The sequence below is a fragment of the Alosa sapidissima genome, chromosome 19 (genome assembly GCF_018492685.1).
Source record: "Alosa sapidissima isolate fAloSap1 chromosome 19, fAloSap1.pri, whole genome shotgun sequence".
Taxonomy (NCBI): Eukaryota; Metazoa; Chordata; class Actinopteri; order Clupeiformes; family Clupeidae; genus Alosa; species Alosa sapidissima.
In genome coordinates this window covers 30899241-30915655 of record NC_055975.1, presented here as the reverse complement: position 1 = coordinate 30915655, position 16415 = coordinate 30899241, and the positions used below count along the sequence as shown (strand labels likewise).

The window sequence follows — 16415 nt, the reverse complement described above, 5'->3', positions numbered from 1 at the left end:
AGAAGCAATAGCAAAGTCGTTTGCCATAGATAGAAGTTTGCTTTCTGTAGATGTCGATAACTAACTGTTAGCGCTAGCTCTAGATGTGCACATAGCATGTCTTTTCAACCCCTCAGACACAGCAAACAGACCCATCAAATGACAGAACGCTTTCACACCTGATATCTTCCCAAAAGTATGAATTTAGAATGAAATCCTTGTTGTTGTATGTTTCGTGAGTTATGATACAAGTCTGAGCTATGTCCTTAGTCCAGTGTGGTTCACAGGTAGCAAGCCAGTACAGTCTGACTCAGAGCTGGATCACTTCCTGTTATTTCAGGCAGCAATCAGTGGTTAGGTCCCGCCTTGATGGGTGACTGACGTATTTATTTATTTCATGGCACATTGCATAACCGTGCATATGGAATGTAAATGTCAATGTATATATGGTTTTTACATTTAATCTTTTATTTATTTATTTATTTCACATTTGATTTATTTATTTAACTTTTTATTTATTTATTTAATCTTTTATTTATTTATTTCAACTTTTAATGATTTATTTCATATTTAATTTATTGATTTCATATTTCATTTATTTATTTAATTTTGTCACAAAAAACATTCCATAATGGGCCTCTTGGCCACATGGACCTGCAGAGCAAATCCCAAATTTGCTAAAGGTTCGTTTGGGTGTTCCCAGGGTAACGGGCACCTGGTTTCCGTATTCGTTTGGGTGTTTCCAGGGTAACGGGCACCTGGTTTCCGTATTCGTTTGGGTGTTCCCAGGGTAACGAGACCAACCCGGGTCACTTCCTGATCTCTCCCACTTGCCTCCTGTCACTCTCTGCACTGTCCGTTAAAGCACACAAGCCCAACAAATAGACCTCTGCCCTTTCACAACACTTTACTAGCAACTGTGTGTGTGTGTGTGTGTGTGTGTGTGTGATATTCCCAGTCTACCCACTCCCAACTAGTCTGACTAGTCAGCCAAACTGGGGGGGGGGAGACGGGGGGTGCCACTTTGGGGAGTCTGTGTACTTACATGCCTTATATGGTAGTGGGCAATTCCATGGAAAATTATGTTTTTTGTAACATCCATAACGCCAATAAAATGTGATGGTATGGTATGATGTGAATGATATTACATGAAATTTGAGCATTTGCTATTTTGGCTGAAGAATGTACATGAGAAAAAATGCACAAACAATGAATGTTATCATTCACATCATACAAATGCCAAGGCATTTTACTGGGCAGCCTCCTAAATCTTAAAGAGATACCCCTAGTCTACAAGATTGTGCAAAAAAAAAAACTTTAACCGACAAAACCAGGTCTGACCCCATGGCTGTCTTATGGATGTGACAAAAAGTCCATTTTCCGTGGACTTGCCCTAGTATAACACATACATATATTTAGCTGCACTGTTAGTGTGTGTGTGTGAGTGAGTGCATATGTTTGTGTGAGACGATCTATTGTGTCCCGAACACTTCTGATTGCGAGTTACGGGTCATTATCAGAGTTACGGGTCATTATCAGAGTTACGGGTCATTATCAGAGCTGACAGATCCGTGCAGAGTGTGGCAAGGAATACAACCGCTAGCCACCTCCAAAGGAAGCAGGAAGCACTAGCCACCTCCAAAGGAAGCAGGAAGCACTAGCCACCTCCAAAGGAAGCAGGAAGCACTAGCCACCTCCAAAGGAAGCAGAAAGCACTAGCCACCTCCAAAGGAAGCAGGAAGCACTAGCCACCTCCAAAGGAAGCAGGAAGCACTAGCCACCTCCAAAGGAAGCAGAAAGCAGAAAGCACTAGCCACCTCCAAAGGAAGCAGGAAGCACTAGCCACCTCCAAAGGAAGCAGGAAGCAGAAAGCACTAGCCACCTCCAAAGGAAGCAGGAAGCACTAGCCACCTCCAAAGGAAGCAGGAAGCAGAAAGCACTAGCCACCTCCAAAGGAAGCAGAAAGCAGAAAGCACTAGCCACCTCCAAAGGAAGCAGAAAGCACTAGCCACCTCCAAAGGAAGCAGGAAGCAGAAAGCACTAGCCACCTCCAAAGGAAGCAGGAAGCACTAGCCACCTCCAAAGGAAGCAGGAAGCACTAGCCACCTCCAAAGGAAGCAGAAAGCACTAGCCACCTCCAAAGGAAGCAGAAAGCACTAGCCACCTCCAAAGGAAGCAGAAAGCACTGCCACCTCCAAAGGAAGCAGAAAGCACTAGCCACCTCCAAAGGAAGCAGAAAGCACTAGCCACCTCCAAAGGAAGCAGAAAGCACTAGCACTAGCCACCTCCAAAGGAAGCAGAAAGCAGAAAGCACTAGCCACCTCCAAAGGAAGCAGAAAGCACTAGCCACCTCCAAAGGAAGCAGAAAGCAGGAAGCACTAGCCACCTCCAAAGGAAGCAGAAAGCACTAGCCACCTCCAAAGGAAGCAGAAAGCACTAGCCACCTCCAAAGGAAGCAGAAAGCACTAGCCACCTCCAAAGGAAGCAGAATAGCCACCTCCAAAGGAAGCAGAAAGCACTAGCCAACTCCAAGTGAGATGGTCACTGAAGACAGTCAACTGGTGCTATGGTGCATAAATCCAGCCTCCCAGCCTCTTTCTCCCACACACACACACACACACACACACAGATATGCACACACACAGCATGCGCGGACACACACACAGAAACTGGTGCTATGGTGCATAAATCCAGCCTCCCAGCCTCTTTCCACCCCCATCAGTTGGCATACTGGTCAAACAGGTCCACGGGGGATGCTATCGCCATAACGACGCACGCGGCGCTGAACCACCTGGAACACCCGAACACCTACGTACATGAGGATGCTCTTTGTGGACTACAGCTCAGCATTCAACTCCATCATCCCGACATCCTCATCAACAAGCTGCTCCACCTGTTGTTCTCCTGTCCCCACCTCTCCTGCCCCCACCTCTCCTCCCCCATCAGCGTGTGTACTTCCTGAGACTGCTAAAGAGGAACGACCTAAGAGAGACGCTGCTGGCGGCCTTTAATCACTCTGCTATAGAGAGCCATAGAGAGCACACTGGCCTTTAATCACTCTGCCATAGAGAGCACACTGGCCTTTAATCACTCTGCTATAGAGAGCCATAGAGAGCACACTGGCCTTTAATCACTCTGCCATAGAGAGCACACTGGCCTTTAATTGCTCTGCCATAAAGAGCACACTGGCCTTTAATCACTCTGCCATAGAGAGCACACTGGCCTTTAATCACTCTGCTATAGAGAGCCATAGAGAGCACACTGGCCTTTAATCGATCTGCTATAGAGAGCACACTGGCCTTTAATCACTCTGCTATAGAGAGCCATAGAGAGCACACTGGCCTTTAATCGTTCTGCCATAGAGAGCACACTATGTGTACAGTATGTGTGAGAGTGTGTATGTGTGAGAGTGTGTGTGTGAGAGTGTGTGTGTGTGTGTGAGAGTGTGTGTGTATGCGTGAGAGTGTGTATGTGTGAGAGTGTGATGTGAGTGTGTGTATGTGTGAGAGTGTGATGTGAGTGTGTGTATGTGTGAGAGTGTGATGTGAGTGAGTGTGTGTACTGTATGTGTGAGAGTGTGTATCTGTGAGAGTGTGTATCTGTGAGAGTGTGTGTGTGTGAGAGTGTGATGTGATTGATCGCGTCGCATACCCAACCATTGCCAATAAATAAATTGCTGTGACTATCCAATACGATTTAAAAAATTGAATAAAACGAACATTAAGTCACATTAAAAACATTAAGTCATGTTTTTATAATTTTCCTGAATCCCAATGTTTATTCTCCTTTAGGTGTCCAGCATATTTCAAAATAGCTTCAACATGTTCTATTGCGCAGCCTTAGGTCTGTAAAATTGCCAATATGTTGCCGTGGTGATCATACAGGCCTAACTAGTTAAAAGTTGAATGTAAAATGGCTTTTTTCCAATGATGTCGTTTATTGAGAAATTTATCAGAGCGGCGATACACTCAGCCCACGAGACGAGAGGCTTAGATTTGAGACAATATTTCAACACAATTTTTAAGAAATCTTCAATGACGAAATATACTGCTGGAAAAATAGCCTTTAATAGACCTAAAGTCACAGAATGAAAAACAGTCCAGGTGTGCTATATGTTGAAATGTTTTAACTAGTGATATTTATTTCAGACCGAGTACGAGTCACCTGTTTACATTTGTTTACTTGCCCATACTGATATTTCTAACACAAATATAATTTGTAGGCTACAGCATAAAAATGCAATGAATTGGAACACGTTTTCTTTTTTCCAACAAGCCTAAAAATAGTGTGCTTGTGGAAGACCTCCACATAATCTGGACTCCGGCCTGATGTCTGAAACCCTTGTGTGCTTGTGGAAGACCTCTTCACACCCCTGTGACTTCAGCCTGATGTCTGAAAGCCTTGTGTGCTTGTGGAAGACCTCTTCACACCCCTAGTACATTTCCACATCATCTGGACTTCAGCTTGATGTCTGAAAGGGAATGAATCCTGCAGTGCTGACCAGAGAGTTCCACTCTGACCCACTAGCCTCCAGTCCTGTTCTTATGTTTCACACACACACATTACACCTTTATCTGACAAACACACACACACACACACACACACACACACATCTCTCATATTCCACATACACATACCCCTTTACTCTTAAAACAGCAGTATGAGCTAGCAATCTAACTACTGAAAAGCAAGAACACCCATCACCAACAATAGCTCAGCTAGCACTGGCTAAAGGCCTGCTAGCACGCTAACTCATATCCCCAGTTATAGCTCAGCTAGCACTGGCTAAAGGCAAAGTCCTTTTAGGCAAGTCCCTCTACTCGGCGGCTTCACGACACCAATCTTGCTCCAGCGGCGAGATCACAACACATGATTGGCACGATGTCTTCACAACACACCACATTATTGGCTTAATGTATTCACAACACAGCACAAGATTGGCTCAATGTATTCACATGTTGACGTTTTGCTGGGGAAGGGGTGTGATATGCGTAGACAACTGCCATATTGGCGTTACAAACTAAGCCCATGCATTTCTATGGAGGATTTTTTGAGTGCTGTGTCTCCTCATTAGAAAGTCTCTACTAAAGGCCTGCTAGCACGCTAACTCATATCCTCAGTTATAGCTCAGCTAGCACTGGCTAAAGGCCTGCTAGCACGCTAACTCATATCCCCTGTTATAGCTCAGCTAGCACTGGCTAAAGGCCTGCTAGCACGCTAACTCATATCCCCAGTTATAGCAAAGATTGTTAAGGCGGAGCAAGATACTTCGTCGTAGTTCATGTCTATGGGCGCGAAATGGGGATCGAATCCTGTCTGCATAAAGAGGCGTGTCGATGACGTATTGATGAGCGTACGTTGCAACCGGCCAACAGCAGCGGCATAAATAACCGGCGCACATCTGATATAAGGTCGATTTTCTCCAGACTGGAATGCTCAAAAATGCTAAAAATGTACCTGAACTGTTCAGAAGAGTTTGAGGATCATGAAAACGTGCCCGAAATTCACATTACTAACTATATAGAACCAAGACCTTAGCATATGTGGTGAAATTCTGAGCTATGGCCATAGACTTCAATGGAGCAGTCGCTGCCTCTGCTCTGCATAAAGGGAGATTTTGACCCCCCCCTCGTGCGATCCGGGTTCCCGGAAGTGGCTCCTGATGAAATATCTTGCTCCGCCTTAACAATCTTTGGTTATAGCTCAGCTAGCCCTAGCTACAGGCCTGCTAGCACGCTAACTCATATCCCCAGTTATAGCTCAGCTAGCACTGGCTAAAGGCCTGCTAGCACGCTAACTCATATCCCCAGTTATAGCTCAGCTACTATCTCCTGTTCTAGAGAACCAGTCCATCAGACACACACTCGGACCCAGTGAAGCTCACCTATCAGGGGTTCTGTGTTTCTTATACACTAGGCAAACACACACACACACACATCTATGGTTTTATATTAGCAGCCAGATGTTTAGCAAGTGTAAAAGTGACACACAGAAGTGGTTAATTTAATATTAGGAATTGTGGGGTGATACTGCATACTGTAGGCATGGTGTGTGTGTGTGTGTGTGTGTGTGTGTCTATTTCTATCTGTTGGTGTAGGCAAGCTGGTCATTTCACTGCAAGGCGTTTCTGTTGTGTAGTAGTAGTGATTAATTTGGCGATCAGGCAACCACCGTCCATGGTTCTAATGCTCTAATGGCGACCACTGTCCATTAGCCTGGAGATTCCAGACCCAAATCCAAAAGATTAAGGATCTAGACATGAATAATGTAATGGCCCAATTCGAAGGGCGGCACCAAGCATGCATTTGAAAATCTCACTACACGCAATTAGCACGCAACTATACGACCAATGCTTACTGACTGATCCCGGACTTCGACACAATTGGATAACACTACAGGCCAATCCCAAAATGGGCCCTGAGGACTAAGGACTAAAGTGAGCCCTGAGGACTAAAGACTAAAGACTCAAAGCCCTGAGGACTAAGGACTAAAGACTCCCAGACTTAACGGATCTCAGGTGCTGAGTGAGTGAGTGTGTGAGGCCACATGGGCTCAGATGGGTATACATGGGATTGGGACAGCAGCACTTCATGGGGTCACATGTACATTAATAACTAAAATGTTGCTGACACTTGCACCATGCACGTGTGTCGTGCTGTTGTTTACCTTTGTAATTTCTGGAATTCCCTATGGTCTCCGCGGTAACCGTCACAACACTGTGGGTAATTCCCTATGGTCTCCACGGTAAACGTCACAACGCTTTGAACTGTGGGTAATTCCCTTTGGTGAAGTCTGCACCTATGGAAAGGCCTCGGTAAGTGTGTACTCAAACCCTCACGCACTTTGAAATGCGACATTGGGACATTGGGACAGCCAGAAGCCCTTACGACATTGGGGCAGCCCGAAGCCCTTACAAATTCCACGAGAACGCGCACCAAAGTACATGAGTCGGTGAGTCCGGACTTTGGGATTGGCCCTACGACTGTCATCTGGCCCGCCTATATCAGATACAGCGATGTGATTGGTGCCCCTGAGCTCGCATCTGGCCCGCCTATATCAGATACACCGATGTGATTGGTAGCCCAGAGCTCGCATCTGGCCCGCCTGTATCAAATACACCGATGTGATTGGTGCCCCAGAATACAAGGGACATAAGTAATGCGCATCATTACTCACTGCCAGAGTGACATTTAGGGCCTTGTGGTGGTGGTGGGGGGGGTCATATAGGGCCGTGTGGTGGTGGTGGGGGGGGGGTCATATAGGGCCTTGTGGTGGTGGTGGTGGTGGGGGGGGTCATATAGGGCCGTGTGGTGGTGGGGGGGGGGGGGGTCATATAGGGCCTTGTGGTGGTGGTGGTGGTGGGGGGGGTCATATAGGGCCTTGTGGTGGTGGTGGTGGTGGGGGGGGTCATATAGGGCCTTGTGGTGGTGGTGGTGGTGGGGGGGGTCATATAGGGCCGTGTGGTGGTGGGGGGGGGGGGGGTCATATAGGGCCTTGTGGTGGTGGTGGTGGTGGGGGGGGGGGTCATATAGGGCCTTGTGGTGGTGGTGGTGGTGGGGGGGTGTCATATAGGGCCGTGTGGTGGTGGTGGTGGTGGTGGGGGGGGGGGGGTCATATAGGGCCGTGTGGTGGTGGTGGTGGGGGGGGGTGTTGCAAATGCCAGGGCCGTTTTTGGATCCCAGTCCATTACTGATACTAGGCATGCCCACCAATGACAAGTGCTGATACTAGGCATGCCCACCAATGAGAAATTGAAAGGATGTATGTGTATCTGTATATGTATATATAAGTATACTTACGCCAGAGTGGCATTTACCCCTTAACTTACGCCAGTGTGGCACCCCTTACACTCTGGCGTAAATATATACTTATATACTAGGCATGCTCACCAATGACCCAACTTAATATCAATATCCGACAGAGAAATCATACAGCCTTAATACACACACAAACACACCCCCACCCACACAGACACAGACACACACACAAACTAAAAAAATTGGTTGCTCTTTCGATGCTTACATGGACATCTGGTAGTGGTACAATCATGGTACAATGTTTTCAAAAACTCTGGCTACTCCTGTAAAAGCATCGCCCTCATTTGTGGTACTTTAGGCCACGTGCACAAGACTGGATCTCTGGAGTGTGTGTGTGTGTAAGTGTGTGTTAACTCTGGATCTCTGGAGTCTAACCTGACTCACCTCCCTGACCTCTGATCTGCTCAGCCTTCACAAACACTCACATGCAAACACATTTCTATCTCTATCTCTCTCAATAACACACACACAATCATTTCCATAGCTGGACATCACCACCACATCACAACAGTGACAGCGAGCGCGCGCATGCGCCGTTTTTCTCCTGGCACACTTACCCACGGTGGCAGCTCGGATGATGGTAAACTCTGCCGCACGGCTTTTTCCTTGTGCTCAAAAAACGCCAGCGCCCGGTTGATGTGTGTATTCCGGTGTCCATGCGTCCGTCGCCACCAGAAAAGCAGCGCAAGCCCGATCAGGACCCAGCTGAAACTGAGCTCGAGATAGCCCACGACGTAGATAGGGAAGATGAGCGCAAACGTTTTGGCGAACTTAATCCCTGCCTGCGTTGCGTCCGTGATCGACGACTGCGGCTCGTCGTCCGGCTCTACAGGCGCGAGAGGACTGACGGGGCTCGGTGGCGCCGACACGGGACCGTCTGGCCTCGTCGCCTGCCCTTCCGTGGTCATTTCCTCACTAGTCTCTTCTCCCTTTCACGAAAACACAGACTCTCTCCCTCTTACGAAAACACAGACTCTCTCTCTCACACACACACACTCTCTCTCTCTCTCTCTCTCTCTCTCTCTCTCTCTCTCTCTGTCACACACACACACTCACTCACTCACTCACACACACACACACTCAGCCCAAAAGTTTCAAAACAAGGTCAGTACGTGTGGGAGTGGCTGCGGCGCATGCCTTCGCTCTGGAGCGACCCCGTGAGGAGCGACCGGTCGGTGGAAGACTCGAGTGTGTCCGGGGACGCGTGAGAGTCGCGCGTCAGGTAAAGAGAGTGATTGGATCAGACGGCAGTAAGATAAGGCTGGTTCGAATGGACACTCTCGTCGTTGTTAATCATTCACCTCTCCCGGTTAACTTTTGGTTTGCGGTGTTGATCCCCCGCCCTCGCTACTTTCGGCCTGCTCGAGCTAACGTCAATCCTCTCCGCCTGCCACATAGGCAGAATCTCGCGTGCGAACCTGAAACTCTGCGGAGAGCGAGCTGCCAGTGGTCCCGCCCTCTGCCCACATCCTGCCAGAGGCACGCAGGCTGTCGCCGCCCCACGCGCACACTCCCGACAGGCTCAACCAGAGCCCGTCATTCTCTGGCTCAACCCCTTTCTCAGCTCTCGTTCTGGGGCACGTCACCACAGCGGGCCTGTAACGCGCCCTGACGGTGTTTTGGTCTCGCTGCGCCATCTCGTGGCCAAAGCGAACTCTCCACAGTAGGTTACTTGCACATGGGAACATATTTTCCCAGTGAAAACACCATAGCTCACGTCACCTCACGAGGGAATAAGGCAACTTATGTTGCATTTTTGCATGTGAAAAATATAGACATGTAGCCTAGGCTATAACGAGTCTATAGATAGATAGATAGATAGTATAAGTAGGCTATATATACTATTTTGATCCTGTGAGGTAAATTTATAGATTTATAGAGATAGATAGATAGATAGATAGATAGATAGATAGATAGATAGATATATACTTTATTGATCCCTAAGGGGACATTCAAGGTCTCAGGAGCATACAGACATCACACACAACATGCACTTACAGCAGAAAAAGTAATATAAGTAGGTATATAAATATAAAAAAAACCTACCAATTACATTTGCTGCCGCTAGGGTGCGTCTAGATTTCTAGGCTATAAAAAAACACCACTGAACAATAAAGACAGTAGGAGATAAAAATACTAAAATAGTAAATGTACTAAATAAAACTAAATCAAATATCCACATAGTGTGCTTAAGGATGATTAAGCATGAGGCGCTTGCAGTGACAGGGCAGGAACTGAGCCTGTGATTCTGTGTGCATGGTAAGGTGCTCTATGAGAGTGAGTGTCATGGTGATGTTGCAAATAAGTAAGTCCAACAGTGCAACAGGAACAAAGTCTACAGACCAGCATACAATAAATATGGACATATAAGAGAATAATGTAGACAAAGTAATATAAAAACTATATCAGTGCAAGAATAGGTTGAAATAATAGGGTTACAGCCATTGGTCAAGTGTCAAGTATTAAGTATAAAGTATTAAGTATTAAGTATAAAGTATAAAGTATTAAGTATTAAGTATAAAGTATAAAGTATTAAGTATTAAGCACGTCTACAATCCAGGCTGTGGCAGGGAGGGAGGGGTTATGCATATGTGCTAATATAGCATGTAGCATGTACAGCATGTAAACAGTGTAGCAGTAAAACAGTAAGCCAGTGGACCGTCAGTAGACAGTACACACACATTTGATGGAGAATACGTGAAGTTTGGACCATTAAGATGGGCAAAAAGTGAAGCAAATAGGCAGACATCATTATAGTAACCCGAAGGCTAATGCATAACACAATAGGTGAACTGCTCCTAAACTGGCAGCATATGGCGTTCAGAAACGAAAGCAATGATGATTGACATGATGCTGCTGCTGTCTTAATAAATAACTGTATTACTATATATATATAAATAATTGTGGCATAGGTGTAATAAATAACTGTATTTTATATATATTGTAGCATACTGTAGGTGTAAGAGACTATGTAATACCGCTCCCACTATGTTGCACGCTGAGGATTCTGGGAGAACTTTGGGGTTGTTATTGTGTGTGTGTTTGTGCCTGTTGGGTTGTTATTGTGTGTGTTTGGGTTGTTATGTGTGTGTTTGTGCCTGTTGGGTTGTTATTGTGTGTGTTTGGGTTGTTATGTGTGTGTTTGTGCCTGTTGGGTTGTTATTGTGTGTGTTTGGGTTGTTATGTGTGTGTTTGGGTTGTTATTGTGTGTGTTTGGGTTGTTATGTGTGTGTTTGTGCCTGTTGGGTTGTTATTGTGTGTGTTTGGGTTGTTATGTGTGTGTTTGTGTTTGTATTTACTGTTTATGTACCTGTTTTAGTGTGATTCCCCTTTGTAGTTCTACCTTGTGTGTGTGACCTTTTGTGTTGGTGTGGCTGCGTCCCACCGCGCGCGCGTGTGTGTGTGTGTGTGTGTGTGAGATCTACAGTATGTGTATTCTTGACTTCCCTAACCTGTGTGTGTGATCTACGTGTATTCTTGACTTCCCCAACGTGTGTGTGTGTGATCTTCGTGTATTCTTGACTTCCCTAACGTGTGTGTGTGATCTACGTGTATTCTTGACTTCCCTAACGTGTGTGTGTGATCTTCGTGTATTCTTGACTTCCCTAACGTGTGTGTGTGTGATCTACGTGTGTTCTTGACTTCCCTAGTGTGTGCTATGTTTTGTGTCTGTGGCCCTGCTCCTGAAACAGCCATAAAAGCGTGTCTGAACTCAAGTGTGGCTGAATGTTACAACATATATAAATAGCCTCATCTGGAGTATCCCTACAGGGCAGCGTGTAAGGCTAATGTGAACACTGTTCCCACACCATTAGCCTGTTGGTTTAGACAGACTAAACAGCACAATCTGCATAGCCTAGGGTGCAGGTTACAACATTTGAAATCAGCTTTGCACATGTAAACATAGTCTGTATTTGATTTAATAATGTTAGTCCGAAATATTGTCAGTCTTAAACAAGTTAATGGTTTGGTTGAGCTGCTGCTATTACTACCAGCGCAGAAGAATATGAAAACCATTATCTGAGTCTGATAGAAGATTCTAAATAACCATTATCGTAGTAGGCTGTTGTGATAGATGATAAACCATTATCGTAGTCTTATGTAAGTCTTATGATCTTACTTAGTCTTAATCATTATCACAGGAAGTTATTCACTTGAATTAACGCACCTGTTGTGAATTGGTTGTTTGTGCTCTCTCTCTCTCTGTCTAGGATGGTGCTCTCTCTCCCTCTCTCTACAGGATGGCGGTCTCTCTCTCTCCCTCTCTCTCTAGATGACAGTGGTCTCTCTTTCTCTCTCTCTAGATGACCGTGGTCTCTCTCCCTCTCTCTCTAGATGACAGTGGTCTCTCTTTCTCTCTCTCTAGATGACAGTGGTCTCTCTTTCTCTCTCTTTCTAGAGGATGGTGGTCTCTCTCCCTCTCTCTCTAGATGACCGTGGTCTCTCTCCCTCTCTCTCTAGATGACAGTGGTCTCTCTTTCTCTCTCTTTCTAGAGGATGGTGGTCTCTCATTCACTCACTCTCTCCCTCCTTTTCTCTCTCTAGAGTGGCCTTGCTCTCTAGAGGATGATGGCCTTGCTCTCTAGAGGACGATGATGGTCTTGCTCTCTAGAGGACGATGGTCTTGCTCTCTAGAGGACGATGGTCTTGCTCTCTAGAGGACGATGGTCTCTCAATTCAATTCAGTTCAATTCAAAAACGCATTATTGGCTTGAACGTGTCATTATTGCCAAAGCTCAATTACACACACATAGGAGGGCAAAATACAAACCAGGGGTTAACAGATTTGGAAATCAACTAAGACATAAAAGTAAATCAATTCTAATAATAATAACATACAACATTGTTTATGGCTGTGGCCTCACTGGCTGTCCCTCAAGTTACGGCAGGCTGCTACAAATTTTGCAGCCAGAATGGCCACATCCTCATACTCTCCGAGGATGTAAGAATGGCCACATCCTCATTCTCTCCGACAGTGGCGTGCACAGACATTTTGGGGGGCAGGTGCTCAGGGGGGGCACTTTTTAGCGCACGTGGAACACTTAATTATAAAAAAAAATTACACGCACATGTTGAATGAAATTTGACTTGTGTTGCAATTAGTAAATCAATATACAATTAAGACAATAAAGAGACCAAAATGTGTTAATTTATGTTGCCTAACAAAACCTATACAACAGAAAACGTTCGTCTTAACACATAGATTTGCAATTGCAAACTCTACCGAAATTATTTGTAGCCTATGTGGTCGTACTCCTCACGTTATCGGTCATTGACTTGGGCTACAGCGTAAAACTTTGTCAGTTGTTTGATGCTGTATGAGACATTTTACTGCACAACAAAATGATTACACGTTGAGCTTAGAGGGCAAACTGTACGATTTTACTTGATCTGTAAGACAATAAAGAGACCAAACAGTACGAGAAGGAGTTATAGTGGGCTACTGACTGTTGTCATTACATGAATGCAGATGGGCATTTTTCACAGGTAATGGGGAACTTCCCGTTTCTTATGTCACAAATGAATGTGTTAATACATGTTGCCTAACAAAACATATACAACAGAAAACGTTCTTCTTAACACATTATGATGGCCACAGCCACACATGGTAACACAAGCCCTCACTTTACAAATGCACATTATTAGTTTCTTTTGGTACATCATGAATTTGCTGCACATTTTATTGTTTGTAGTCACATGTGCTATTCTATTCAAATAACTCACTCAACATTTTGTTTCATTTATTACTTTATTTATTAGTTTTTGTACTTTAGCCTTACATTGTTTTATATGGGTGCACACATTTTAACACTGTAAGGTTATATAAGTTGTTGGTTACTAATCATGTGTTTCTTTTGTCTTGAGTTACCTGGGCTGAGCGTTGGGGGCGTTCCCTTCCTGGTTGGGCACAGGTGTGGCTGAGGGCTGAGAGGACTTAAGTCTGGGTGCCGACCTATTAGACCGTACCACGTCTGCCATGTGCCCGAGGGGGGAATTTGACTTTAGTTACTTTGCTCTGTGTTATGATTTAAGTCTATGTATTTAGTGTATCCCGTTTGTGTCCTTTGGTTTGGCCAAGCCGATATACATGTTCCCTTTTGTTTCATTGTGTCAGGTCGAGGGTACGACAACCTTTTAGCGACTGAGGTGCGTTCTGGGTTGATGCGCCGACTTACGGCAATGGGAGGAAGTGACGTAGCAGAAACGAGTGCGAGTGAGATGGAGAATGAGGAAGCGGGAGAAACAAACCGTGGATGGGAGAAAGTTATCTCTAGGAATGAAAAAAGAGAAGCAGAACTAATAGTGGTGGTAGTTTAAGTGCTAAATCTCTGAAGTTGGGTGAGGAAGATACTAGAGTAAACGTAAGACAACAGGAAGAGATCAAGGTAAAACTTCAGTTTGATTCGCCATGTTCTTTGAACCCATTGAAGCTATCAAAAGCGTTCTATGATGCTGTAGGAACTGTGTTAGTTAAGCCATTGAGAGATGGAAGTTTAATCATTACATGTGTTGATAATAGAGACATTTTGATTAAAATGACCATCTTGGAGGGGAAGAAGTCAAGTGTGCTGTATGGGAGAAGAAAAGAATAGTGCAAGGAGTGATCACAGGGGTCCCAACGGAGTTGGCTACTGATGAGGAGTGATCACAGGGGTCCCAACTGAGTTGGCTACTGATGAGGAGTGATCACAGGGGTCCCAACGGAGTTGGCTACTGATGAGGAGTGATCACAGGGGTCCCAACTGAGTTGGCTGATGATGAGATTATGAGAAATGTGACGGGAGCTAAGGTAGGAAGAGTGAAGAGGTTGACGTATAACAAAAACGGGATTAAAAAGGAGAGTTTGTCTATACTGTTGTCTATGAGAGAGGAAACATTACCAACAAGAGTAAGGGTAGGTTACATGAGCTACCAAGTACGTGAGTACATCCCCCCACCACTCGGGTGCTTTAAATGTCAGAAGTATGGGCACATAGCGGCAGTATGTAGAGGGAAAGCAAGGTGTGGCAAGTGTGGAGGGGAGGATCATGACTATGGTAAATGTAAGCAAGGTGTTAAGGCTAAATGCTGTAGTTGTGGAGGAGAACACAGTGCTGCGTATAAAGGGTGTGAGGCGCACAAACGTGCAGCAGAGGTACAGAGAGTTAAAGTAGAGGAAAAGGTGACATGCTGAAGCAATTAAACAAGTTAAAGGGGAAAAGGAAGCAGTGTTAACAGCAGGAGCTGGTCCAGAAATACCTGGACGAAGTCAGCACTGGCACTCTCAGGAAATAAGACGGATTGGGAAAGAGGTCAAGTCCAAATATATCGCAGTGGACAATGTAAAGTTTATAGCCTTCATAGCAGAAGTTATCAATTGCTCTGCTCAAACCGCGAGCAAGACTGAGAGGATCAAAATCATTATAAAAGCAGCACAGAAGTACATTGGTGTGGGGGAGCTAACTATAGACAGCATCAATGATTTACTACTAGCAGGGGTTGGACAAGAGGAATCACAAGCAGCATGACTCTGTCTATTCTTCAGTGGAATGCTAGAAGCTTAATAGCTAATGGTCAGGAACTAAAGCATTTTATTGAGGAATTAGAAGACAAACCCAATATTATCTGCATACAAGAGACATGGTTAAAACCAACACTGGATTTCATTATATATGGATATACAGCAGTGCGCAAAGACAGGGACACTACAGGAGGTGGAGTGGCTACATTTATACAACAGGGGATAAATTATAGAAGTGTAAACTTGAATGTGCTGATAGATGTAGAGGTAGTCCTGGTTGATATATGGATAGGTAAAAATAAGATTAAAATCATTAACTTTTATAATCCTTGTAAAATAATATTGAGAGATGCTAGATAGGATGTATGAGGACGAAAATGGAAAGCTAGTATTATGTGGAGATTTTAATGCTCATAACACTCTGTGGGGAGGGACAAGTGGATGAAAATGGGAGGACTATTGAGGAGTTTATGGATGATAATAAATGAATATGTTTAAATGATGGAAGATGCACTAGATTTGATGCATATCATGGAACAGAATCTGTGTTAGCTCTTACGATAGTATCTGATCAAATAGCAGGGGTTAGTCAGTGGGAGGTAAAGGGAAGTTTTCTTGGCAGCGATCATTATGTTATCTGGTTAAGTGTTGGGAATCAAAATATGTGTTTAGAAGATAACTGGTTTCCAAGATGGAAAATGAGAGCGCAAACTGGGGGATGTATAGTTATAAAGTGAGTGGTAAGCTGATGGATATAATATCAGATAGGAGTTGTGACATTGATGAATTAAACTCAAAAATAACAAATATACTATGTGAGGCAGCGTAGGAGGTTATTGGTCAATCTTCTGGCATGAGGAAAAGGAAAATGGTACCTTGGTGGTCAGATGACTGCAAGGAAGCAGTTAAATCAAGAAATAAAGCCTTCAGAAGAGTTAAATCAAACCATTCATATACCAATTTAATAGAATTTAAAAAAGCACAGGCAAAGGTTAAACAAGTTGTAAGAGAGGCTAAAAGGACATATTGGTGTGAATTTTGTGGTAAGATAGGGGCAGAAGTTAAAGTGGGTGATGTTTGGAGCATGATTAAAAAGATGGGAGGAGTTAGAAGGGAAT

The 16415-nt window shown here is 44.7% G+C and overlaps 1 protein-coding gene across 4 annotated transcripts in view; it reads right to left on the bottom strand.

Moving 5' to 3' along the window:
* esyt2a (extended synaptotagmin-like protein 2a) overlaps positions 1 to 9265 on the bottom strand; it is a 54178-nt gene extending 44913 nt beyond the window's left edge. For 2 of the 4 annotated variants that reach the window (XM_042071349.1, XM_042071350.1), the window contains exon 1: positions 8354 to 9264. In XM_042071349.1, coding sequence (XP_041927283.1) covers positions 8354 to 8704 — 351 coding nt within the window. In that variant the 5' untranslated portion in view covers positions 8705 to 9264. Of the gene's footprint in view, positions 1 to 8353 lie in introns of all 4 variants that reach the window. The other 2 variants (XM_042071348.1, XM_042071351.1) reach the window with 2 other exon arrangements.
* Between the last annotated feature and the right edge of the window lie 7150 nt (positions 9266 to 16415).